We start from the raw sequence: 24,191 nt of genomic DNA, 5'->3' as shown, positions 1-24,191 counted from the left end.
CGCCTAATCTCCCAGAACAGAGACTTTGAACAATTTGTTGTTTATATGATGTATTTATTTTTACTTGTGTTTCATGTCATTTTTTTAAAAAAATAATAAATTGTAAGTTGGTATAACTGCCTGTCATTTCTTTCTTTTTTTTTGGTTAAAAAAAAACGTCAAAATTTTAAAAAGAACTGTGATTTGAAGTGGATTAGAGCAGGGCTGGGCATTTCTGCAAATCAAAGGTGCCTGCTATCTGTAGCCCCAGTGCCTCCAGTGGTATTTGGGCTCTCTGGGCTGAGCACCCCACTGAGTCACCACGCTGCTGGGGCTGCCACCTCGGAGGGGAGGGAGCCTGGATGCAGGGGTGTCCATGGCAGGGCTGGGGCTGCTAGGTGTTAGGAACCATTTATGAGAGCTGGCTGGTTCCCTTCTCTGCTTATTATTGCTGCTGATAACGGTGGTCATTAAGGGCCAGGGGAAAACAAGGAGAATAAATATTCTGCAGGGTGTGAATAGCTTTTGAGTCTCAGAGAGTGGGCGGCATGCCCTGGCCTCAGGGTGCCCCACAGGGCAGCAGGAGCTGACAGGGTTTGAGGTAGTAACAGCAAGGAGCTTCTGAAGATGAGAGGTGCCTCGGAGCTGATGCCTGGTGTGATAAGGGCCCTGGAGAGAGTGGGAATGGAGATGCGGGTGGCCCTGGCTCCCTCTGCCCCCTCACAGGGGCTTGGGGTGCCTCCGCACACGGCCGTTCTTGCTGTCTGGGGATGAGTGCTGCCACTTCTGGTGCCAGGTTTTCTGCCGCTGCCTTTCCTGGTGCCGCAGGGCGTTGCAGTAGGCGTCCAGGCTGGTGCCCGGTGCCCCCAGGGCCCGTGGGAAGCCCTTGTATCCCGGGTGCAGGTCAATTCGGGGCCGGGGGCTCTGGTGGGTCCCTCCCAGCTCAGCCCCTTTGCTCCATTTGTAAGATGGCACCTCTGTGGCTTCGTGCCTGATGACTCTGAGGCTGTACCGGGTGAGGGGCCGGGAGAAGGAGCGCTCCACCGCCTGGCACTCATAGGTGCCCACGTCCTCCCTTGACAGCTGGCGGATCAGCAGTCCTTGCTCCAGCACTGAGAAGTGGCCATTGTTCCTGATCTGGGACAAAGGCAGATCACCACGGATCATTCTCTGAGGTCTGAGGCAGCCCTGTGCCTTGTTCCCACCACCCTGTCCCCTTACCTCACTCAGACCCATCTCCTCCCCGTGCTGCACCAGCCACCGGACAGTTGTCTGTGGGGACCGTGCCAGGCACTCAAGGAAAGTTGAATTCTTCTCCACCCCAAAAACAAGCTTCTCCATCGCAGCGATCCCTGCTCGGAACAGAGGAAGGAGTGAGCACCCTGCTCAGGAGCTGTGTGACAAGCGAGGAGTGAGGGCAGCATGGAGCATCCAGCATGAGGTGAGTGGCATGGGGTCTGCGATGGACGGTGCTGGTACAGCTGGTGGGCACTGCTTTCACAGCCTGTCCACCCTCCTGGGCATCACTGGCCCTGAGCAGAGCCAGCTGCTTGCACTGTGACTACTCACTGGACTGGGGCTGATGCTCACCCTCTGTGGTGTCCTGGCACTGGCTGAGTGGGTCAGAGTTCAGCACATCCTGGCAGCGGGCACGTCTGTGGGAGAGCAGACAGGGCTGTGGGACAGAACCTAACAGGGCTGTGGGACCCTGCCATAGCAGACCAGATGGGGAGAAGGGGAGGCACTGGGGGCCAAAGGAGGCCTGGGGGACAGGCAGGGTGGCAGTAGGGGTCTGAGCTGATGATAAAGCTGCAGGGCTTGTGGTTTGCCCTTTCCTCTTCTAAATGCCATCCCTTTCCAGGGGAAGAGCAAAGATGGCTTGGGTGGATGCTCACCTCTTCTCCGTGAGCAGCTGAGGGGCACAGGTCCTGCTGTCCCAGGTGCAGTACGGGTCCCTGGCCAGGCAGCAGTCAGTGCAGGTTTTGCCGTAGAGCTCACAGCGGTACAGGGAGAGCTGGAGCAGTCCATGGGTGCTGCTCACAAACAACTCCTGCTGCTCGGGCAAGCACAACAGGAGCAATCAGTATCCCCAGGCTGGAGACTGGGTCCAGCTGGAGACAGAGCCCTCTGTCCAGTACTGGGAGACACAGGTTGTGGGGGGCAGAATCTGCCGCCCCTGGGCTGCCCTGTACGGAGCCCACTACTTAAATGTACGAGCTCTGAGGCCAAGGGCTGCAGGCAGAGGGGCTGGGGCCAGCTGATCCCTCTGCCCTGTCCCTTGGCCACTGCAGGAGGGGGGACTCACCCGCTTTGGTGATAACTTCATGTCCAGAATGGGAGAAGGCACCTGAAGGGGAAGGAGAGGGTGTTGCAGCCTTGTTGGTCCCTGCTGGGTGGGGCTGGGACCACCCCCTCCCCGGGATGGGAGGGTGCTGGGGCCTGGCCCCTGTGCTCCCACCCCATGGCAGAAGCCTGGGCAGCCTACCCCATGGCCCCCAGGGACGGGGAGTGGGGAGATGACTTGGCTGCCACCCTTCCCTGGCTCCCCTCTGTGCTGTCAGCATTGCCTGTCTGTCAGGGGAAGGTGGGAGCCACCAGCAGGGAGGTGAGGGACCTCCCCAAAAGAGCTTCCCCAAAAGCAGGAGGCTGCATGGAGGATGCCACAAGGTTGTTGCTGTGTGATCCAGCCCGGCCCCGCCCTCCTGTACCTTGGTGACACTGATCTCCTCCAGGCTGATCACTTCCGTGCCGCGGCTCGCCCCACCGGCCAGCCCCACCTTCAGGACTTTACCTTCATCTGTGAAGGCAGCAAGAGAAGGAGCTGTCAGGGCTGGGAGCCACCCAGCAGGACCTGTGTGCCAGGGGATGTGTCCAGTGGTGACAGTATCCCCAGACCAGGGGAGAGTTCCCACCTGTGCCGAGGAAGAGCACGTCGTAGTGCCGGCTTTCCATTTCCAGCCTGTGCACCAGCAGCCTCTGCAGCCGATAAGGGACATTGACCCTGACCAGGACGGGCTGGCGGCCCTGCGGGTACACGGGCTCCCACATCAGCTGATGGCTGCGCATGAAGCTGATCACCTCGTCTGGGAAGTCCTTGGTGGACCTCAGCAGGGGGTCGTACGTCTCGCTGGGGCACTGCGTAGCAACACGTTGGGGTTGGGAGGGGTGAGGCCAGGCCAGCCCATCCTGCTCCCCCCCAGCCCTGCTCCCCAGCCCTTTACCGTGCCGGGACGAGGATAGGGGACGCGACCCTTGTATTCTACCCAGCGGTAGTCAAAGCCCTCCTTGTGAGCAAAGGGGCCACTGAAGGCAGCTCTCACAGCAGCCATGGAGTAGATGCAGACGGCAGAGCCACTGAAGACACCACTGCAGGAGAACATGGGGCTGTCAGTGTCCCTGCTGCAGGCAGACTCATAACACTGTCCCCTGCCGGCCCCAGAGTCATGCATGGCACCCAGCAGGTGACAGGAATCCCTCTGTCACAGCCAGTCCAGCCTGAGTGACCCACTGGCTGTGCCAAAGCTGGTGGTTTGGCAGCTGGTAACCCAGCAGTGGAGACAGCAGTGAAATGGTCAGTGGGCCACCCTGTACCAGCTGTGTGCTCATCCCACCCTTCTTCCCTCCATGGGGCCGCTCACCTAGAGACCGTGAAGAGACCAAAGACGAGGGGGTTCTGAGGGTCCCGGGTGCGCAGGAGGAAAACATCCTCTGCAAAGAGAGGGGTGAGGTGAGGCAGCCAGGAGCTGGACCACCAGTTCTGGGGATGCAGGTGGACATCCTTGGCCGGTGGCAAAGGAGGAGGAGCAGCCATGGCTGAGCAGCATTGCTGCTGAGCTGGCTCTGCACTCACCGAGCTGATCAAAATGGGTCTCAGTGCCCTGGGGCCCGGGGATGGAGCACACCAGACGGGCCTTGAGGAACGTGCTCCAGCGGTTGATGAGGCTCCGCTTCCCTCCGACGTCGTTCTGTCAGGCACCAAGAGTTGGGCTCAGCCCAGCCTCTCCAAGCCTGCCCCCCAACGCATCCTCCTCCATCCCCACAGTAGGACAACCCCAGCCCTCTGCTCTGTGGTGGGTGTGTGGTGGCAACCTAAGCCTTGTCTTGGCACCTCTGGCCCAGAAGAGGTAAACGCGCATGGGTGGGGCACCCATGCTGTGGCATGCTGGCCTTTGGTGACTGACCTTGCAGACCCGTGCCACCCTGGCATGGATGTGCCTCCTCTCCCACTGCCCAGCTTCCATGGCTGTCTCACGGAAGAAGATGTAGACCTTGTCATCGTGTGGGTTGTAGGTATCAGGGATGGCATAGGCACCAACAAATGCGGGCTCTGTGGGGTGAAAGAACAGCACAACTTGGCCTTATGCCTTCACCTGCCCTTGGAAGCCCTTGGGAGCAGTGTGAGATGATGAGGGCACATGCAGGGTGCCCCATGGACACACACTGCTACCCAGAAGGCAGAGCCCCATTTTGGTGTTCAGGTTCCTGGAGTGCCTGCTGGATCATGGGTCCCACCACAGGCTTCATCACAGCCCCAGTGCTGGCCCCAGCCTCTCCCCAGCAGGCAGAAGAGCCCCTGAGCCCCACAGGTCCTGCCCCATGGGTCCTTCTTCTCCTACCATGTAGCCAGTGGTCCTGGTTCTGCTCTGTCCGGATGTAGCTCTGCTCAGCCCCGTGGACCCAGGTGCGGAAGAAGGCAGCGCTGCTGCCCATGAAGTCACTGGAGGTGCCTGAATAGAGCTCCCTGTCTGCAGGGGCAGAGGGGGGGCACATGTGGGTTGGGTGGCACTGCTGGAGGTATTCTGGCAGGCCACCCCTGTGTCCCTGGGGGCTCAGGGTGGGTGGAGGTGACACAGTATAGCTGGGAGCCTCCTCCAGACCTGTGACCCAGCACAGCTTCTAGCTCCCATCTCACCTTAACCACCCACAGTAGGAGGGCAGGCTGGTGACACCACACAGCCTTGTCTGTGGGCCATGCCACCTGCACCCTGCAATGGCCATTCTGTACAGGAGCCATGTGGTGGGGGGTGAGTGGGGCAGTGCTGGGCTCTGCGGGATGGCTCCTCTCCCTCACACCCACTCCAGCAGCAGCCCAGGCCCGTGGCCACACATGGCAGAGCAGGAGCTGCCATCACCTCCCAGCACAGACTGTGCCCACCTTCCAGCACCACCTCTGTTCCCCATTATCTCTTCAGAGAATCACAGAATCCTTCTGGTTGGAAGAGACCTTTAAGATCATGGAGTTCAACCATTAACCTATCTCTACTGAGTCCCGTGTTAAAGCGTGCCCCTCAGCATCTCATCTACATGGCTTTTAAAGAGCTACTTACCAATGAGGAGTCCTGTGAAGGGTTCGTGAGGGCTGTATGGGCACCGTCCTCGCCCCGATTCCAAGGAGTGGGTCACTAGATGCATGGTGGGAGCCCCGGGGCCCTGCCAGAGCCAGAGGGGAGACATCAGCCCAGGAGAAGGCTGGAAACAAGCTGGGCACATGGAGAAGAGTGGGAAGGAGGCTGGTGTGCTCAGCTCTGCAACCAGCAAATCCCTCAAGGGGACTGCCAGGACCTTGTCACATCCTCATGGGGCATCCTGGTACTTCCAAGCTGGGGATGCTTCTCACTATTTACAGTGAGGCCATGGCAGTGTCAGGGACTGCTCTGGGCTGGCCGGCACTCCCTGCTAAGCTCTGGGGCTGCCCCTCCTCTGGGGGGGTCTCTTGCCACCTTCTACAATGGCTCACTTGCCCTCACCTTCCCCCTGGCTCCCAGCTGGATGAAGGCACAGACGGGTTGGTAGGAACCGGTCCCACAGGCAAACACATGGCTCCTGTTGAAGGGTTGGAGGAGGCGGATGAAGTTGGCACACTCCGTCTGCTCGAGGGGAGATGGTTGTCACTGGGCTGAGCACAGGTCTGCACACTTGTGCCCAGCCCCATGCTGTGTCTGCCAGGGATGCAGGAGCCTGTCCAGATCCTGCCCTGGCAGCTGGCGAGCTGAGCTTAGCCCTGGCTGGCTCAACACCCTCCCCTCAGGCAGCCCCAAGGCTCCCTTTGGAGGGGATATGGGGGGTTTCACATCCATGGCAAGATGCAAAAGGCCACCAGCCAGGAGCTGCCAGCCCTGCTTACCTCCACGTTCTTCCCCGCCAGCTGGCAGTGTTCCACCTGCTCCCTGGAGGCTGGCCAGAAAATCTGCAACACAGAGACCCCGCCGGTACCTCCCCTGCTGTCCTGCACCGCCTGGAGCGGGCACAGCCAAAAGGCTCTGCCAGGCTCAGGAGGACACGGGGCTGATCTGCAAAGGTTCTGACACCCCCCTGGGTCCCTGGGACCTGGCCCAGCTTGCCGGGCAGCCCGCCAAACAGGGTCAGAGCAAATCTGGCATGGGGACAGAGCCTGGGTGGGCCACGGCACGCCCGGGAGGTGGGCAGTGTCCCCTGGACCCTGGCCCATGGGAACTCCGGGCTGCGGCGCCGCCAGGGGCTGCTCCTTTGTTGGGCCTGGGCCGTGCACCCTGCCAGCAGGATGTCTTGGGATGACATTAGCTGCCTGGCTGCTGGAGCTGGTCTGGCTCTTGCAGCAGCAGCAAGGACTTGGTGTGACAGCAGGGCTCCGGGCACTGCCCTTCCACTGCGCCCCGGGGTCCACCCAGGTCTCCTCTCCTGGCCGAGCCACCTTGTCCCTCCCCGGCGTTGGCCTGTCCCCATGGGGCTCAACACTGCCAGGGATGGGTTGACCCCACTGATTGGGACATCCTGGTGTAAATGTGTCCCCGGTGACATTAGAACAGCCCAGTTTGGAGCACATCCACCTCCACACCCCTGCACTGGAAAGAGGAGCAGTTCCCAGGGAGGAAGAGAACAGCCTGGCCAGGGTCACACTCACACCCTGCTCCCAGCACTGACCTTCTCGGGCTCTCTGCTGGGGTGGTCCAGGTGGAGCAGGAAGATGTGGTTTTTTGCTCCTACCATCAGCCAGGCTCTGTCCTCATCCAGTAGGAGGGCTTGGAAATTCAGCTCATCCCCTGAGGCCAGCAAAAGGCGAGAGCTGTTGGATTTCAGCAGATCTGAGGAGCACAAGGTGGAGGGAAAGAGAAACCCATCCATGAGTGGCACACCAAGCAGGCATAGGCCCCGTGCTCCCCCTCTCTGGGACAGCTCTGCCTCCCCACCCCTGCCCCAAGGGAACACAACTTTCCTGCCCCTGCCTTAGCAAAAGGCTGTCAACCTCAGTGCCCAAAGCTCATCATGAAGCCTCCTCCCATGATCCTATCTGCAGGAAACTGTCACTCCTAGAAAGAGGAGAACCTCCCTGACCTTGCCCTGGGCTGGTTTGTGGGCATGGGGCAGCAGAGCAGTCCAACTGCTTTTCAGAGGAGCTCTTGGAGTCCTGAAGCCTCTGCACTCCAAAACCATGGGGGCTGTGCTGAGAAGACTGGAGATTCACATCCTGTAGTGAAATGAGGCAACCAGGTGCCACTAATTGCCAGGTAGTGGGCGTGAGTTTGTGTTAAGCCCACCTGTGCCTGACAATTAGTGGCACCTGGTTGCCTCATTTCACTACAACATCCCATAACTTGGGATTAGTTTATAGTCTCTCAGATTGAAAAATGTTATATAAGAAAGCTTTTGGCTTTTTGCTGGGGTGAAGCAACCCTCCAAGGAAAGGCTGTGTGAACCCACAGTGGCCACAGCCCAGCCTGGACAAATCTTCTCCATGTCACCAAACCTTTTAGTCTGTGAAGTGTCTGCTGGACACTACCCCAGGCACAGGGACAGACAGGAGGATGGGTGCACAGGGACAGAAAGACAAATGGCCACCCAATCCCAGGTCCAAGGAGCTAGTAAGGGAGGTCCCTGGCTGTGTCCCACTCCAACCCTGCATCCACCACCCCACATTTCCCTTCTATCTCCTGAGACACAGCCTAGGCTGGCTCAGGAAAAGGGCTTTTAGAGTACCTTTTAAGAGTACTGTTTTGGCACTGTTGGAGGGAAAAGCCACCCTGCCGAAGGGGTCAGTGTGCCATGGACTCCCCTCCCCCCCTCCGTGGACATGACAGGGCAGCAAGGAGGCTCTGCTCCTCAGCCTGTAGCTCAGGCAGCTACTGGAGCTTCTCTGGCAGTGTTGTGGGTATGTGGGTGTGTGAGAGGGACAATTAGCTCTTGTAGCTTGGTTAACCACTCCTGAAACAACATCCCTGGGGCCCCATCAGCCCATGATGTGCAGGGCCAGGTTTGGGGCTGGTAGCCTGATGTCCACACAGCACGGGGTGGCAGCCACTACCCACTCTGCTCCCAGGGATCAAGGCAGGGGACACAGGCACTGAGGTGGGTGTAGAGCTCCTAGAAATCATAACACATAATTTTCCCCTTCCAAAGAGGTGGGATTTGGCTAGGGAGAAGTTGAAGGCTGATAGCTGTGCAGGGCTCCTCTCAGCTTTCGCTCTGGTGGAGGGGAAACTGCCATGGGAAGGGGAGATGGAGATGGGTCACTTCTGGGTGGAGACTGGAGGGAGGTGGACTGTGGCTGGAACCCCAAGGTGGTCTGTAAGATCCAGGCTGAAAAATTCTGCAAAATAATTAGCCTGGAGAAGAAAAGGCTCCACTGAGAACTTAGAGTCCCTTCCAGTACCTGAAGTGGTTAAAGGAAAGCTGGGGAGGGAATTTTTACAAGGGTATGGAGCAATAGGACAAGGGGGGATGGTTTCAAACTGAAAGAGCAGAGACTTAGAAGAAATTTTAGGAAGAAATCTTTTCCTGAGAAGGTCATGAGACCTAGGTTGCCCAGAGAAGCCGGGGCTGCCCCATCCCTGGAAGTGTTGGAGGCCGGGGATAGATCTTGGAACAACTTGGTCTCGTGGAAGATGGGGTTACAACTAGATAGTCCCTTCCGACCCAAACAGGTCTGTGACTCTATGAAAATCATGTGGATTGAAGCAGTGTGCCATGAACAGGGGGAGGGAAGCTCTCTAGGGGAGCCCATCCCGGTGTGGATGGGAGCACGGGCAGACGTGTGGCCCCGGGTGCAGGGGGTGTACGTGGGCACAGGCAGGGCTCTGCCCGGGAGCCTGCCTCTCTCTTCCTTCCACCCCATTTCCAGGGCAGAGGGGAAGCGGGGTCAGTGCCTCTGAGCTGGAAATGCCACTGACGTCTGCTGGTCCCCGCGGGGGAAGGACCTGCGGGGCTGCAGGCAGCAGGCAGGGTCCCTGCCCGGATCCGCGCTGACGCAGCCGGGCTCGCTCCCAGCCCGCGTTTCCTTCTCCCCTTCCGCAGGGGTCAGCTCCGGTTCCTGCGGGACACAAATCCCCCTCTGCCCGGAGCAGTGTCGAGGAGCTCCTGGCTCTTTTCCCACAAAAGCTGTGCACGGTTCCACCTCACTCTCCACCAATCCCCAAGGGTGTCTTCCAGGTGCCATGGATATGGAGGGTGGATTTCCAAGCCTTTTCCCACCGTCTGGATGGGATTAGCAGCTTCATTCCCATTCCTACCTCAAGGGCCATTGTCACCACCGTGTTCCCAGAGGGCTGCTGTGCATCGCCCACCCTCCTGTGACTGCCAACCCTCCCAAGACCTGCTGGATCCAGGGGGAATTGTCAGGCAGGGTGCTGGGGAGTTGGGGTGGGGTGGGAGGTGAGGTCAGAGGTTCATCCAGTCCATGAGTGTGATTAACCAGAGTGGGTACAAGGTTGGTCCCAGGGAATGTCACTTGCTGGTCACCCTCTGACCTGCCCTGGCCCCATCCAAGGACGAGGTCAGGCAGGATGATAGAGAGGCAACTCTGCTGCTGTGACAGCATGTAAGAGGGGCCAGGAAGGACTCCCAGCCCCATGCTTGTACTGACACCTCTGTCAGGGTCAGTTGCCACGAGGCTTTTGGCCTGACTGGCACAGTTCCTTAGTGGCGCAGTTCTGGTCCCTCGCTGAGGGGAGAACCAGTGATGTGGATCCAGACCCCGTACACAGGATTCTGTGGTGACAAACCATCCTTGTCCTGCCCCTAGTCCAGCTGTAGGCACAGGGCATTTGATCCAGGCCCTCACCCTTAGGGCAGGGAACCAGGTGGTCCTTTCAGCAGCTGCAGGATGGCTGCACCAGTGGGTGAGAAACATCCTCTCCTTTGTGTTCATTATCTCCCAAGGCCACGGTGTTTTTCTCTACTGTCAGGACTGCTGCAAACACCTTGTCCCATATATCATCTCCTCCTGCCCCCGAGCCACAGCATCCTCAGTGCTGGCTGACCCAGAGCTTCCTGGGGTCACCACACGGCTGTGCTGGGGGCTGTCCTCTCCTCTGCCCCCTTCCTCCAGGCAGAGCAGACCCTAGAGGAAATCTCTGAAGCCCAGGGGAACTCTGGTGCTAAACTGGGCTCCAGCCCCTCACCGACAGTGGCCGCTGAGAGATGTACTGGGGCAGCTCTTGGTGCTGATAACCAGAGACCCATCGGCCCACAAGCTCCTCAGCACTTGCTGCATGGAGGTGGTGGCTGGGTCCTGCCTGGCTGGGCTGGCTGCAGGTGGGAGGATGGTAGAAGACCCACTTGTCACCTCCTTGCTGTCCCTGGGCTGGATTAGGACAGTGAGAGGAGGCAGGAGGCACGCTGCATGGCAGCACAGAGGGGCTCAGCTTGGGGCAGCACCGGGGCTGACCCATCCTTAACCCGAGGCTGCCATGGCTGCTGTTATAAACCTCCTCTTTGCCTTCTCGGCAAGGTGGGACCCCCCACTGTTGTTCCTGGCTCCGAGCCCTCTGGCCCATCCTTCCTTTGGTCTCGTGCTGTCATTTCCTTCTGGCAGTCCTGCTTGCATCTTCTCCTCCTCCCCGGGGCTCTGCCTGACTCCCCCATGCTGGGATCTGAGGGCAAGGCTGATCCCTTAGACGATGCTCAAAGACCTCCTTTCATTATTATTTTTCTTCTAAGGGTTTTTAAACCTAAACCTCTCAAAGCATTGTGTCCTTGAACCTACCCCGTGCTGTCTGTGAGTCACATCCCCTGCCATTGTTCCCCTTGTCCTTGAGCCCTCCTGAGGCTGAGAGCTTCCTCTTCTTCCTCTGCCCAAGGCTTGAGGGCTTTTGGCATGTCTGGCCCCAGCACACTGTGGGGCTTTGAAGTCAGCAGTCTCCCTGCACCCTGGCTGCCCCAGCAGCCCTGCTCTGCCTCTGCTGTCTCCAAGGAGAAGGCAGACTCAGCACCGTGTTTCAGAGCTGGGCTATCAGCAGGGACCATCTCCCTGCATCTCTGGCAGGTCCATCCCTCTCTGGTCACAAGCTGGAGGCATCCTCCACATGAGTGGTGGCCACTGCCCAGGGAGCAGCTTCCCAGGGTGATGGAGCAATCCAGGAGGATGGTCCCAGAGTTCTGAGTGTGATGCCCATAGGAAAGGCACCTTGTGGGTGTGGAGAGGGGCAAGTTGAGCCCTGCCAACTGCCATGTCCAGAGTAGCACCAAGGATGTGCTGAGCTCTCTGACCTTCAAAGCAACTTGCTTTGAAGCTGAAAGTGGGTAAAGTAGCCAAGTCCATGCTGCAGGTCCATGGCAGGATGACCAGCTGCTGGGCTAGCAAGGGCTCAGATCATTCCCCTGCTAAGACCCTTTCACTAAAGATTCCCCTTTTGCACTTCCCTGCTGAGCAGTGTACTATGCTACCTGTCAGTCTGTTCCTTTTGCAACTCCAGATGACAGAGAAGAGGCCCCAGATTCAGCATCAAGCAAGAGAAGAGCACATTGTGCCTGCCCTGAAGAGCTCATTATCTAAACAGACAAGACAGATGCAGGGAAAAAAGTGAAGTACAGCAGGGAAATGATCTGTGCAGAGGATCAGTCTCTCCTCAGCAGGCAAGGAGGAGGTGAGGGCAGGAGGGCTGAGCTGGGGCAGGACTGTGCTGGCAGGGGAAGGGGCCAGAAGCACTGCCTGGGGCTCAGAGTGCCCATTACATGATGAGTGTGCAGACGTAGGGCTGCTCAGGTCAGTTCCAGCCCAAAACACACTGTGAGGTGCCCAGAGTGACTCTGAGCAGGAGACACTGCTGCTGGGCATGGCCTTGTGTTGAACCAGGGTAGGTTCAACTGCTCAGCCCCCTCCTCTGATGCTGACATCACTGGTACAGCACCCACAGGGGCTGTGCGCAGGGCCGCAGCCATGAAACATGCCAAGAGCCCAAAGTGTGGGGATGCTGAAGCCACAACAGTGGAGCTACTGCCTTCCCACTTCACTCCCTGCCTGCAGGATGCTCTCCCAGCCCTCCCAAGCAAGACACAGATCCCAAATAACCCCCTTACCTTTGTAGGTGAGGCGAAGGCGTGGGGCATGCTCCTTCCATGCCTTGCTCCTGCCCGAATGCTGCACGAGGAGGCAGAGGAGGAGGATGGCGAGGGGCAGCCCAGGGCCTGTCTGCATCCTGGAGCTCAGCAGTAGGAAGGGGCAGCTGGACCTCACAGCACCATGCTCCAGCACAGAGATGCCAGCACCAGCTGCAAGTAGAGAAGGGGAGAGGCTGCACCACGGGGGGCTTGGGTCTGGGTCAGGACCCAGCCTGGGGATGCGAATGATGCCTTGGCACATCAGCCAAGACTGAGGACCCTGCGGCCCCTGCTGCAAGTGCTTTGTTGGTGTTTATCTGAACAGAGCACCCACACACTGCTGGGGGCTGGGGCCACCCTGCCCTGGGGACAAGGGCTTGAGAGGAGAAGTCTTTTATCTTGAGGAGCCCAAGCCAGCTGGGCTAGGGGGGGAAAATGGGGGCCCAAGAGGCAGCAACTGGCTGACTGGGCTGTCCTCACAGCCCCAGCAGTCACTGATGGTTCTGGCAGGAAGAGAAGGGTTTCTGACCATCTCCATTTCTGTGTTCTGTACCAGTCCCAGCTGGGACACCCTGCACCCTCTGTCTCTGGGAGCTGGCAGAGCAGCTGGTGTTCAGTGAGCCAGTTTGGGTACTGGGAATGTGGCTGTGGCAGGGAGACCTGCTCACTGGCTGCGTTCTGGAAGCTGCAGGGACTTCAGAACATCAGATATTACAGCCTGCCTGGTGGAGATGTGCCTGTATGGTACATAATACATAACTCTGGTCAGTAGCTCAGCAAATTGCGGGGTCACCACAGACCTCTCCAAGGCCATCAGCATCCTTTGGCTCAGCATGCTGTAGGCTGGAAGGGCTTTCTCACCTTTACACCCCCTCAGAGGTGTAGAAACTTTCACAGCCCTTTCTGCCAGCCCTCACACCTCCTGTGGGGAGTGGGGCTGGCTTGGCAGCTCTCAGCAATTAATTCAGGAAATTTAAATGCATTTTTCTGCCTATAAATGTCCCAGCCTCTAAATGGAAGCTCTGAATAACTCTCCCTCTTGCTGTGTATGAAGATCTTTCAGTCCCATGGCTGGAAGATTTAAAATGAAGGGTTTTTCTTTGCTCATTCCTGGCCGGAGGCTCCTGGCACAAGGAGTAGGGAATTTCTGTTGTCTTGGTCAATGGTTGTGTAGGAGGGATGTTGTAGCCAAGCCTCCAGGGTTCCTCCTGTTTGGTCCCTGCCTTCCACAAGAAGGAGCACTTGGCTCTGCTTCAGCGGGAGGTTTTGGGTTTGGGGTTACCAGCAGACAGGAGCTGCCAGAGGTCCCTCGGCACAGCTCCTCTCCTGACAGTTCCCTGCCTGCTCTGCTGCCTTGCCCTCACTCTAGCCAGTACAGCCTGCTGTGTACCAAGAGCCTTCCTCCATCCCTGGGACCTCCTCAGCGTGGAGATTGTGCCATTTTCTGTCTGTCTTTGGTTTGGGTCTGCTTTTTCAACACATCCACCTCTTTCCTGGTCAGAGTTTTAACAGGACAACGCTGCCTAGGGGGAAAAAACCACACAAACTGATGAGTTTAGCAAGGTATAAATTCCTTCTTTCTAGCCACATTGATTGTGGAGAGGATGGGTTCCCACATGGGAACCATCAGCCCCCCTGGGGACCGACCTGCTATCAGGCAGTGCTGCCCTTGATTCTCCCACAGGAACCTTCCCGGACAACTTTCCTGTACTAAGGATGCTATAGCAATTTTAGCTCTTCCCCATGCTCAGCCATCTGCAGCCAAGTCTCCCAGACCCATCCTGCAGCTTGTGACTGCCCAGAGTGAGCACTGCAGTCCCGTTTTTGGTTTTTTTGTTTTTGCCGACGTGCATTTGGTTGCCAGAGGACTCAGAAAAATTCTGGCCTCTAGTTGCAGCTTTCTATAAATGAAGCAAGGGCCGTGCTAGGCTTAGGTTTGGGCTAAGCCACCCCTGGGCGGAGCCTTTCGTGACCCGGAGCTCCAGGGGATGCCAGGACGGGTCGGGTTTCTGCGGATGGCAGACAGGGCACCGCTCCCCCCCCTGCGGGACATGCTCCTGCCTGGCCCTGGGGACAGCTTTAGGGATGCTTCACATGCCAGCAGCAGGGACTGGGGCGGTGGGGGCACAATCCCAGCACAGCTCGGCGGTACCAGACCTTTGTCTCCTCACCCTGGGGATGCCAAAGGCAGGTTGGATGGTGGCAGGAGCACCAGCCATGAGCAGAGTTCTGACAGAGCTGGGTCAGAAACAGGGAGGATCTTCTTGGAAGGGCTCGAAGTGGGCCAAGAAAGAACAAAAATGTCAGAGAATGACTTCCAGTAAGGTTTCCCCTGTGTAGCACGCCTTCACCAAGCCCCCAGGGCTCCCTGCAGAGGTGCCCAGACAGCGGTGAGGGACTGGGCATATCCATCCATCCATCCATCCATCCATCCATCCATCCATCCCAGCTAAAACCCCAGCAGCAGCTCCCAGCCCGGCTGTGCCAGTGGGAGCGGGGACATCGGGGGAAACACGTGGCAGGGTCACGTCCCCTGCCTGGAAACCTCTGCCCGAATCTGCCTGGGGGCGAAGCGCTCAGCAGGGGCAGAGTTTACACTGAGAGGGGAAGCAGGGGGGGCAGCGGTGTCTCCAGGATGGAAACAAGCTGCGGGTGATGAATCCAGGGTTAAATTAAACACTCCCGACAGCTTTAAATAATCAACTGTCCTGAGCTGCAAGTATTTCTATCTCAGTTTGGAGAGGAAAACGCTGATGAGGGCAGGCTGCTGGGTGAGGGGATTTCTGGGGGGGGGAGTTGTACTCTGGGCACTATGGGGGCTGGGGGGGAGGATGTGTGATTGCAGGGCTGACTTTGTGCCAGCAGCCCAGCAGATGCTCTGGTGCCAGTGGTCACCCCATGCCCTCCTCTTCCTCTCCTGCCTCTGGTGCCCTGGAGAGTTCCAAAAGGTTTAAGACTCTGGGCTGTTATCTAGAGTCACTGTTGCATGACACGGTGCTGAATTTTTTCCCTTGGAGGCAAAATTCCATGGAAGGTCTTGCCAGACTCTGAGCAGCACAGGGAAAAGACAAATCTCTCCTGTTAGAGACATGCGGGTAAGGGAGGAAATTTTTTTATCCGTGAAAGAGCCAATTTCCTCTTGATAAAGCCTGTTTGCTGTGCTGCTGCAAATAGTGTAAATCAGCCCAAATTTTGGAGGGGGAAGGGCCCTGGCAGTGGATTTATCAAACTATGCATTATCTCCCAAGAGGGAAGAGCATGCTGAACTCAGGCTGCTCAGCAATCTTGCAGCTACCAGCAGCCCCCACAGCCCTCCATGTGCTCCACCACTTCCACAGGCCCTGATTGTGTCCCAGCTAATCCTCACACACCATTTGCAGCCTAGGGCCTTCTTCAGTTACACTTCAGGGCTGGCCAGGCCATGGGCAGGGGGTGAAATGATGGCCCCCAGCAGCTGGGGGACCTCAAGGGAGATCAGCAGGGAGGGGAGGAGAGGGGCTGAGCCCCGTGTCATTTATAGGCTGGCACTACTTGAAGCTCCTGAGAAGCCAGTCTCTGGCTCCCAGACCTGAGTCTCATGTTCTTGAGACTGTCCTACCTCTCTTCACAGAAGCTCTGGGTACAGGTGGTCTCTTCACCGTCACTTTCAGGAGCTGCAAGAAAGAATTCTCCAAAGCAAAAAGACATCGAGGAGCAGAGCCAGGCAGCCAGACTTTGGGCAGGCAGGGCAGGGGTACCCTGTCACCAGGGAGCCTGGTTACCACAGCTCAGCCCATCCCTTCACACACATCTGCACACGGAGTGCACAGCTGGAGCCTATGTCCATGTGCCCTAGCACACACCTCTGCCCATGTCTGTCCCTGTTCCTAGGGCTCTGCTGTCCCCCTCTCCTGCCTGGGCAGGCACAGACACACTCCCTGCTCAGCCCTTGGCTGCTCCCCTCCATCCTTGCAGGATGATGGATGCCCCAGCAGCTGCAGGCAGAGGCAGCTGTCGTCCTTCTCCAATCAGGAGGACAAAAGCACGGGGTGGGCCCTCTGCTCCTTCCCTGCCTCCTCCCTGGCAAGGGCAGGACTGACAGTAGGAAAAGCCTGTGGTGCTGAGCTGCTGGGGAGATGGGGAAGGAGTCACGGGATGCTCCTGCAGCATGACACATGTCAGAACCAAAAAAGCCAGCACCAGAGCCTGAGTGGCACCTGGGTGTCATGGTGTGCCCTGCAAATGGACGAAGCCCTCAGGCAAACAGGTCACATGTGCCCATGCAGAGCCTCAGAGACCACCAGGGATGTTTGAAATGAGGAATTATTCAATTGCAGAGCAAGACTGAGGTTGCTCAAGTTTGGCTACTGCATGGCAGGGCTGGCCAGTGGGCTTCCTTCCAGACAACATCTCCTGACAGCCTCCTATGATCCTGACTCCCGAGATTAAAGCCCATGATTAAAGCCCCAGACCACCCTTCCTTGCCAGGCAGCACTGCTGTGTGTGCCAAGCACCACAAGCAGGGAGGAAAGACTCCCAGCTGCTGCTGGCATGATGCAGCCACCAACACATCACCCCTGCCAGACTGGGACCAGAGGTGGGGATCAGGGGACTTCACTGTGGTGACACTCCAGAGTGACAATGCTTTGTTCTGCTCTTCACGCCTCCTGATGTGCGAAGGCTCCTGGTCCCTGAGCCCTGGCACATCACATGAAGGGCACGACAGCTGCACAGCTGCACAAACACAGATCTGAGCCTCTGCAGATGGCTTTCCTCCTCCCCTGCTGCAACGACAAAGCCACAATCCCCCTGGGCTGTGACCTGCCCAGCAGCACTGCCCTGCAGCTGCCCCTGCCCCTTTGCAGGCAGGAGCTTTCTCCCTGCCTGGGACCTTGCTAGGTGGGAGCTCCTTATCTCCAGAGCAGATAAACCATTATGGAGGGAAGAGCAAATACAGCATCTCCTCTAACAGTGTTTTTCTCCTTGAAGTTTCAGTATCTTAAGGCACACTCTGGTTGGGATCACATCCTTTGAAAGCAAGTGGAGAATTGCCAAGCCCAAGGCTGGCCAGGATATTAATAACTGTTTATGAAGGGATAAGGAGCTGGCTTCACTTAACATCCTGCTAATCCTCAGGAGGCTGCTGCCCTACCTTTCCCTTGCTACTGAGAGAGAGAGGTGAAGCCTGGTCTGGCTTGGCTCTGGGCATTGAGCTGGGAAGGTGGTCCAGCAGCCAGGCTTGTCTCACTGTCTGGAGAGGGGCACAGATGGTGATGGGCTGGATTGGCCCATGCTCTCAGGCAGCAGGTCCCAACAGGGCTTTTTTGGTGTCCCTGCTTGAGCCAGGTAGTGCCAGTCAGTGCCAGAATAACCTCCACCATCCCTGCCTCTGATTCACCCCAAGGGCATCCAGCACCAGGGAGGTGCAGCTGACCAGCTGCAGAGACAGCAGGATGGAGACTTAGCTCCATTGTACTCCTCTCACTTAAAATGCTGCCTGAGTACAGACAGTTGCCAGAGCCACTGGACTGATGGGTCCAGGCAAATTCAGCTTGGGAGACCCAATGCAGGGACTTCTTGGGACACTCTGTGCCCTCTGGCTCTCTCCTCACCATACCAGCAATGCATTTCCCCACCCCTCCTCATGGCTTTTGTGCCTGCACCCCCAGCACAGAGTAGTGCTGGGTTCCTGCTGCCAAGCCCCAGCTTAGGGTGGGCTGTGGGACTCTGCCCTGGCCAGAGCTCCCAGAGGGTTCAAACCAGGCCAGGACAGTAGCTGGCAGAGCCAAATTCAGAAGAAGAAGGCTGGGCTCCTCCTCAGACAGAATGGAAGGTCTGGGAGCTTGAACAAGCAATGATGTCCCACACTGGACAGCAAATGTACAGGTCACCTCAACCCAGCTGGGGCTGACTCTGGATTAATTTGGTGTGTTAAACTCCAGATATGACTTGCTGTATTAAACTCCCAGCCCCCTGCCTCCTGATTCAATTGAGAAGCTTAAAATTCTTCCCTGCCTGGGAAGGGGGCTTGCCACCCCCTGATGTTGTGTTTAAGTCCCCAGGTTAGGCAGAGAAGAGGCTCTGCTGCCCACTGGGCTGCCAGACCAGGTCCCCAAAGCCTGGGAAGTCCCTCTAGGCAGAGCCACATTCCTTTGAGCCATCGATACCACCACCCCATCTGACATTACCCTTGTCACCTGTCCACCACATGTCCTGACATTCCATACAGGCTGGGGAGGCTCGGGGAGCTCTGCCTCTTTTCCGGTCCCCAGGATCACACCCCCAGGGGCTCCAAAGCCAGGAGTCAGCGTGGGCTCCAGCCAGACACAGGTTTTTCAATGCTTCTTGTCCCTAGCTGTCTGAAAAACCTCTGCTGGGAGTGGGGCTGGGTGACACCCAGGGATTTCAGACAGAGCTCTGGTTCTGCCATCACTTAGTGGCATGGGCTGCTGGTCCTTCAGTCACCCCTGGAAAATAGGTGGTGGGCTTGGTCAGGGTCCTGGTAGGCAAATCCCAATGTCCTCAGAAGTCTCTCTGAAGTACCCTAGCAGAGACCTGAGGTCTGAAGCCAGCACCATGCCCAGGGGTATCTCCTGAGAGAACCAGCCCTGGGGAGCACAGGAGCATCCCTGTTCCCTGGACAGGTGGGCTCCAGCCTTCTCCAGCATCCCCCAGCCAGAGCCTGTTGAAACCTTCAGCTGCCAAGGCATTTTGCAGCAATCAAACCTGCTTGATTTCTAACACCCATTTTCTTCCTTCACAGCAGGGTGATTGCTCCTCACCTCCAGACCCTCTCAGGGAGCCATTGGTTTGCCACTTTTCCCCAGCTATCATCCCAGAGCCATTCCAGGCAGGAGCTGGCTCTGAAGCACCTGCTCGGCTGCTCAGTGACCCCGCTCAGCGACTCTGCTGCCGCTCACCCTCCCAGGGCCTCTCTGTCACTGTCCCCGCCGGGGCCACCCGCCTCCCCCGACACTTGAAAGCTCTGCAGTGTTTTCTTTTCATCAAGGGGAACCCTGCTCTCTGCTCTCCCGGCCCCTGTGCTAATTGGATCAGGCTGGGCCGGCGTGGGGGGCTTTGCTGGAGAAAGTATTTTAATGAGGCTGGCGGGTGCCTGCCCTGTTATCTGCTCCTGCTCAGCGCCTCTTGGCCGGGATCCTCGGCAATCCCCGCCTGGAAAAGCTGGGAAAGCTCTCTGGCTCGCACACCTCGGACCCCCGCGGAGCACCACGCTCCGGCAGCCGGCTCCGTGGGCTGCCCTGTGCCTCGGCACGCTGCTGGGGAGCCCGGGGACACGTCTGTGCCTGGCAGGCAGCCACCTCCCTGTCCCCACCCCTGCAGCATGGCACAGGGGGGTGTCCAGAGCAGGCTGCAGCCCCCGGCGGGGTATTCCTGAGGCTCAACGAGATGAAGGTGGGGATGCTCACCCTGGTTGGCTGCTCACTCTTTCTTCCCCAGGAGGCAGGGGGTCACCTCAGGGCTGAGATGAAGCTAAAGGCACATCTGGCAGGGGTTGGGGCAGGTCAGTCACTGGCTGGCTGCTGTGGTTTTGTGGAGGTGACCCTGCTGGTAGGCAGCTCCTCTTATTGCAGTCATCCAACTGGCTGGCAAAACAGAGACAACCCAGCCCTGGGGTGGTCACAAGCGGAGGTACCACTGCTTCCACTGCCAGCGTCCCCAGATGACCAGTGTGGCACAGAACCAGCCACCACCACATACTACACCCCAAAGCACTGCTCCCAAGACACCACCTGCCTGTCCGACCCCCACTTCACATGACAGCCTTTCAATCCTCCATGTACTCATCTGCAGCATCCAACTGTGGCTCTCATCGTTACAGTGTGGAGCTGTAGCACAGATCACAGTCACAGACTCTATGATTCACACATTGACTCAGAACTCACAGTTTAAGTTGGAGGGGACATCAAAAACCATCTAGTTTTAACCCCCCTGCCATGGGCACCTCCCACTAGACCAGGTTGCTCCAAGCCCCATCCAGCTTGGCTTTCAACACTTTGAGGGATGGGGCAGGCACAGCTTCTCCAGGCAGCCTGGTCCAGGGTTTCACTATTGTCATAGTGAAGAATTTCTTCCTAATATCTTATCTAAATCTCTTTCAGATGGACACAGTGACCTGCCCATGGCCAAACAGGAACCTTAGCATGTCAGGGACTGACTCAAAGTGTCCTCCAAGAAGCAGAGCATCCTCCTGCAGCATAGACCAAGACCAGAGCTCTGATAAACCTTGGTGCTAATCCTGCCCCTACCAGCATCCATGCACAAGTGAGCATGTAGCAGCAGGTGGTGGCAGGGCTGTCACCAGCTGCCTGTGGGGGAGCACACACCATGGGAAGACTGACTCTTGTCTCAGTGGACAATGGACAGATTGAAACCAAAAGTGATTTTTTTTTCCTTTTTCACACTACAAAGTGCTCCAGCCAAATGAGCTGACATCAGTGATCTCCTGGAAAATGGGGAAATAAACCTGAACTTGATGGTGGGAGAACCAGAGTGGTTCCTGCACACAATAAGTGGCAGCCCGCCAGCACACGGGACAAGAACAATGACCCCACATGGCTTATGAACAGCATTGTTTTAGTGGAACCGTATCCTGGGCAGGCTCCAAAGCCAACTAGGGGTGATGCTGGCAACCACTGTAGCCTGTGCTTTGCCAGCCTGCTGGCAGAACTGGGTTCTACCAAGCAGGAGCCTGTGTGTGGTGTGGCTGCAGGGACAGCAGAGCCGGGCATGGACTGGGGAGTACACAGAGTCACTGAGCATGGAGATGCCCAAGTGTCCTACAGTGCCCATGTGGGGCAATAATAAAGGCCTGCCCGAGCTGGGAATACAGAATGCTACCTCACAGGAACAGGAATTCCCTATCATAGAATCCTAGAATTTTTGGGGTTGGAAGGGACCTTAAAAACCATCCAGTTCCAACCCCCCTGCCATGGGCAGGGACACCTCCCACTAGACCAGGTTGCTCCAAGCCCCATCCAACTTGGTCTTCAACACTTTCAGGAATGGGGCAGCCACAGCTTCTCCAGGCAACCTGGGCCAGCACCTCACTACTCTCACAGAAAAGAATTTCTTCCTAAGGTTTAATCTAAGTCTCTGCTCTTTCAGTTTGAAACTGTTCCATCATTCCTTGGCATCTATCTACAGGTAGATGCTGGATTGCTGTGTCTGTGATTTGAGATAATCTGGTCTTTATGGAGGCAGAATGACTCAGTCCCCTGTGCTGTGAGCCCCTCTCAGCACCCTCACACTTGTAATTTTGCCACTCTGTGCCTCAGTTTCCCCAGGCAGAGAGGGAGAAAGTGCCCTGTTCAGCCTGTCCTCTGCAGGAGCTCCTTGTCCCCAATCAGGGCAGAGTGTGTCCTGGCAGGCCTCCTCTCACAGGAAGGTTCAGAGAGGGCAGGTGAGGCTGGGCAGGATCCCCCTTCCCCTGACAAAAGCCATTCCCATCTGCCCCTCAGCTGTCTGCTCTCTCTGTCTTCACTTTCGACACCAGATTTGTAGCAGGGTGAGCGAGTGCCTCTGCAGACACAGTAACCCCCTGCCCTTGGAGCTGCCTTTCTCTGTAATCCCAGCTGGAGTGGGGATAGACTGAACTTGGAGGAAGATGCAGCTCCCTAAGCCTGGGAGACAAGGTTTACAATAAATCTTCATCCTTGCTTTAAACAGCCCCTAAGAGTGTGTCACAGGAGCACAGTAGGGAGGAGGCAGCCAGAAACCTTGGCTGGCAGGAGCATCTCCCAGCCTGGCTGGCTTGAGGGTTTGGTTTGGCAAAGGCCATCATTAGCATTAAGTCCTACTAATGGACCCTGGGCTTGGCTCCCTCTCCCTCTGCTTGGCAGCCCCCAGGGCTGGCAGAACCCCCCCTCTGGCAGCTCGAGGTGGCTCAGCCCCTCTCTGGCCTCCACACACAGTCAGGTTGGTATTTGGGAGAACAACTTCCATCCTCAGGGGTTTCCTGTTTAACCTAAGGAACCAGAGAGAATGATCCCTGTCTTGCATCCTTGTGGAATTTGGTGAGATTAGATTAGGGATGAATTCTTCCCATATTTCTTATAGAGCTGATATCCCTTCACTGGCTTTCAAATTGACTTCCCCATCCCCAGCTCATGAATCACAAGGACGTTTGCACCTCTGTCTTTTTCAATGCCTTTAACTCAGCAGGAGAAACCCACACGTTACAGCAACCCATCGGGTCAGGTCAGTGACCCGAGGGGCTGCCAGACTCCCCCTCCCTTTGAAGGCTTTGCCTGGACCAGCCAGCAGAAAGCTGGGACACGCTCCACTGGGCAAAGAGAAAGCTCCCGGTGGCTCCTGGGTGGGTCGGGTGGCCAGCATGTGTGCGGGACAGCCCCAGCTCTGTGACCAGCTCTCCCAGAGCACTTTCCCCCTCTTCCCCTAGGCACGAGGCTACATCAAAAAAATGCTGGTTTCCAGTTTGGCAGCTGCTCCATGCTGGTGGCTCAGCAGCCAGATTAACACAGTGATTCCTTATGAGCAACAAACTGCTGAACTGAACCCAGCAGTGGCAGCAGCCCGAGGCTTGGGGCTTGCACCCTGCCTGAGAAATGCTGCCCCGTGATCTCTGGTGGATGGAGCTGCACACTGTCAGAAGACACAGTTGACACCAAAGGCGATCTTGCTTCAAGGATAGGAAGAAATAACCCTCTTTGTCTTAATTTAAATTTGTCAAGCACTTTGTTATTTGCTTCTAGGCATAAACATTCAGGCATCCACCCTCCCTCCAAGTATTACACCACCACCAAAGCCCCCAGTTCCCAGCCAGGCTCTGCAATGCTTCTCAGCAGAAGGATCATTAGTTAAAAGGACTCCTTTGGAGAGCACAAGGGATTTCTCAGGCTCTGTTGCTTTTCTGCCTGCTATATTGTGTGTCCCAAGGTTTCTGAGAGCTGAGGCATTGCAGAGAGTGAGGTTTAATGTGTCCCGAGAGATTTCATGAAGCCCTTGCTGGGGTCAATTCCCCCACGGACTGGGGAGGCTGTTTTTTCTCCTCAGACCAAGGCTGCCGCAACAGCTTAGAAGCAAATGACTGATTTTTGTTTGGGGGGTGGTGGGTGGAAATTTGACAAAAGCTGTCTTTGAGCTCTTGGAAGAGTCCCCAGCATGGACTACGCATTCAGTGGCAATCAGGTCAATATGGGATTTTTGGGCTCTGAAACTTTAGCAGCAGAGCATCAAAGTCAAGGAGCCCCAGAAAAACCAGCCCTGAAGGGAGAGCTTTACCACAGCACTAAAACCTCCTGGAAGGCAACTTAAGGCACTAACAGATAAAACCATAAAAAATTATTGCCACCAACTTTTCACTGCATACTACAGCAAACTGAGCAGCAGAACGAGCTCTGCTCTCTCCCTAAGAGCTGGGAAAAGACAAGTCACTCATTAATTACTCTGCACATCGCTACAAACGGACTGTAAAAACCTTTATAGCGGGTCAGACCCGGTTCAGCCGCCCGGGCTGACCTACTTCAACAGGCTACCCCAGCCTGTTGTCCCCCTGGCCCAGCCCGGGCTGCCGAGTTTTTTAACAATTAAATTAATTAAAACCCCTCTCTGGGCTACTCACCAGGCTCGGAGCGGCGGGTCCCGGTGGCCAGCAGCCCTCCCTGCCGCCTCCCCCGGCACAGCCCCGGCCCCGGGGGCTGGAGGCAGCAGGGAGGAGCCGGGGGGGGGGCGGGTGGCAGCGGGGGGTGGGATGGCAGCCGGGGGCAGCCTTGCAGTCGGAAGAACAGCCCGAGCTGCCGACGAGACCCGCGTCCCGCTCGCCGGGGTGCGGGACCGGTTCCCGGGCAGGCGGTGCCATCTAGTGGTACCTGGGACGTGTGTGCGGCTTGGTCTGCAGCCTCCGACACCGGAGAGTCTCGAAGCTCTTGGAGGAGGCGGCCACGGAGATGATCCGAGGGCTG

The 24,191-nt window shown here is 57.2% G+C and overlaps 1 protein-coding gene across 2 annotated transcripts; it reads right to left on the bottom strand.

The window, feature by feature from the left end:
• Positions 1 to 33: 33 nt before the first annotated feature.
• On the bottom strand, positions 34 to 24,176 carry LOC139801422 (semaphorin-3D-like). 2 transcript variants are annotated; one of them, XM_071755596.1, is made up of 20 exons: positions 23,852 to 24,176; positions 15,869 to 15,923; positions 14,442 to 14,543; positions 12,250 to 12,441; positions 6,880 to 7,040; positions 6,104 to 6,166; positions 5,727 to 5,846; positions 5,307 to 5,409; positions 4,596 to 4,724; positions 4,161 to 4,306; positions 3,830 to 3,944; positions 3,618 to 3,687; positions 3,201 to 3,345; positions 2,892 to 3,114; positions 2,688 to 2,776; positions 2,285 to 2,326; positions 1,875 to 2,032; positions 1,570 to 1,634; positions 1,201 to 1,331; positions 34 to 1,116 (listed from the first exon to the last, which is right to left on the bottom strand). In XM_071755596.1, exons 1-20 carry the CDS (start codon positions 24,086 to 24,088, stop codon positions 700 to 702), a joined length of 2,763 nt encoding a protein of 920 aa, XP_071611697.1. In that variant the 5' UTR covers positions 24,089 to 24,176; the 3' UTR covers positions 34 to 699. The 2 variants fall into 2 exon arrangements, with proteins under 2 accessions (XP_071611697.1, XP_071611698.1); XM_071755597.1 differs by lacking the exons at positions 14,442 to 14,543; positions 15,869 to 15,923 and having other exon boundaries at positions 23,852 to 24,043.
• Positions 24,177 to 24,191: the final 15 nt, after the last annotated feature.

The sequence above is a fragment of the Heliangelus exortis genome, chromosome 12 (assembly GCF_036169615.1).
Source record: "Heliangelus exortis chromosome 12, bHelExo1.hap1, whole genome shotgun sequence".
In the NCBI taxonomy this organism is placed as follows: domain Eukaryota; kingdom Metazoa; phylum Chordata; class Aves; order Apodiformes; family Trochilidae; genus Heliangelus; species Heliangelus exortis.
The sequence above is the reverse complement of the archived record's forward strand: the minus strand, read 5'-3'. Positions and strand labels throughout refer to the sequence as shown.

Excerpts from the sequence above, each read along its gene's own strand:
- LOC139801422 (XM_071755596.1), bottom strand. The coding sequence starts at position 24,088 with ATGGCACCGCCTGCCCGGGAACCGGTCCCGCACCCCGGCGAGCGGGAC. Across the intron at positions 4,725-5,306 it reads CTTCACAGGACTCCTCATTG|ACAGGGAGCTCTATTCAGGC; the intron begins GTAAGTAGCTCT and ends CTGCCCCTGCAG. Across the intron at positions 1,332-1,569 it reads GTGCCAGGACACCACAGAGG|GGATCGCTGCGATGGAGAAG; the intron begins GTGAGCATCAGC and ends TGTTCCGAGCAG.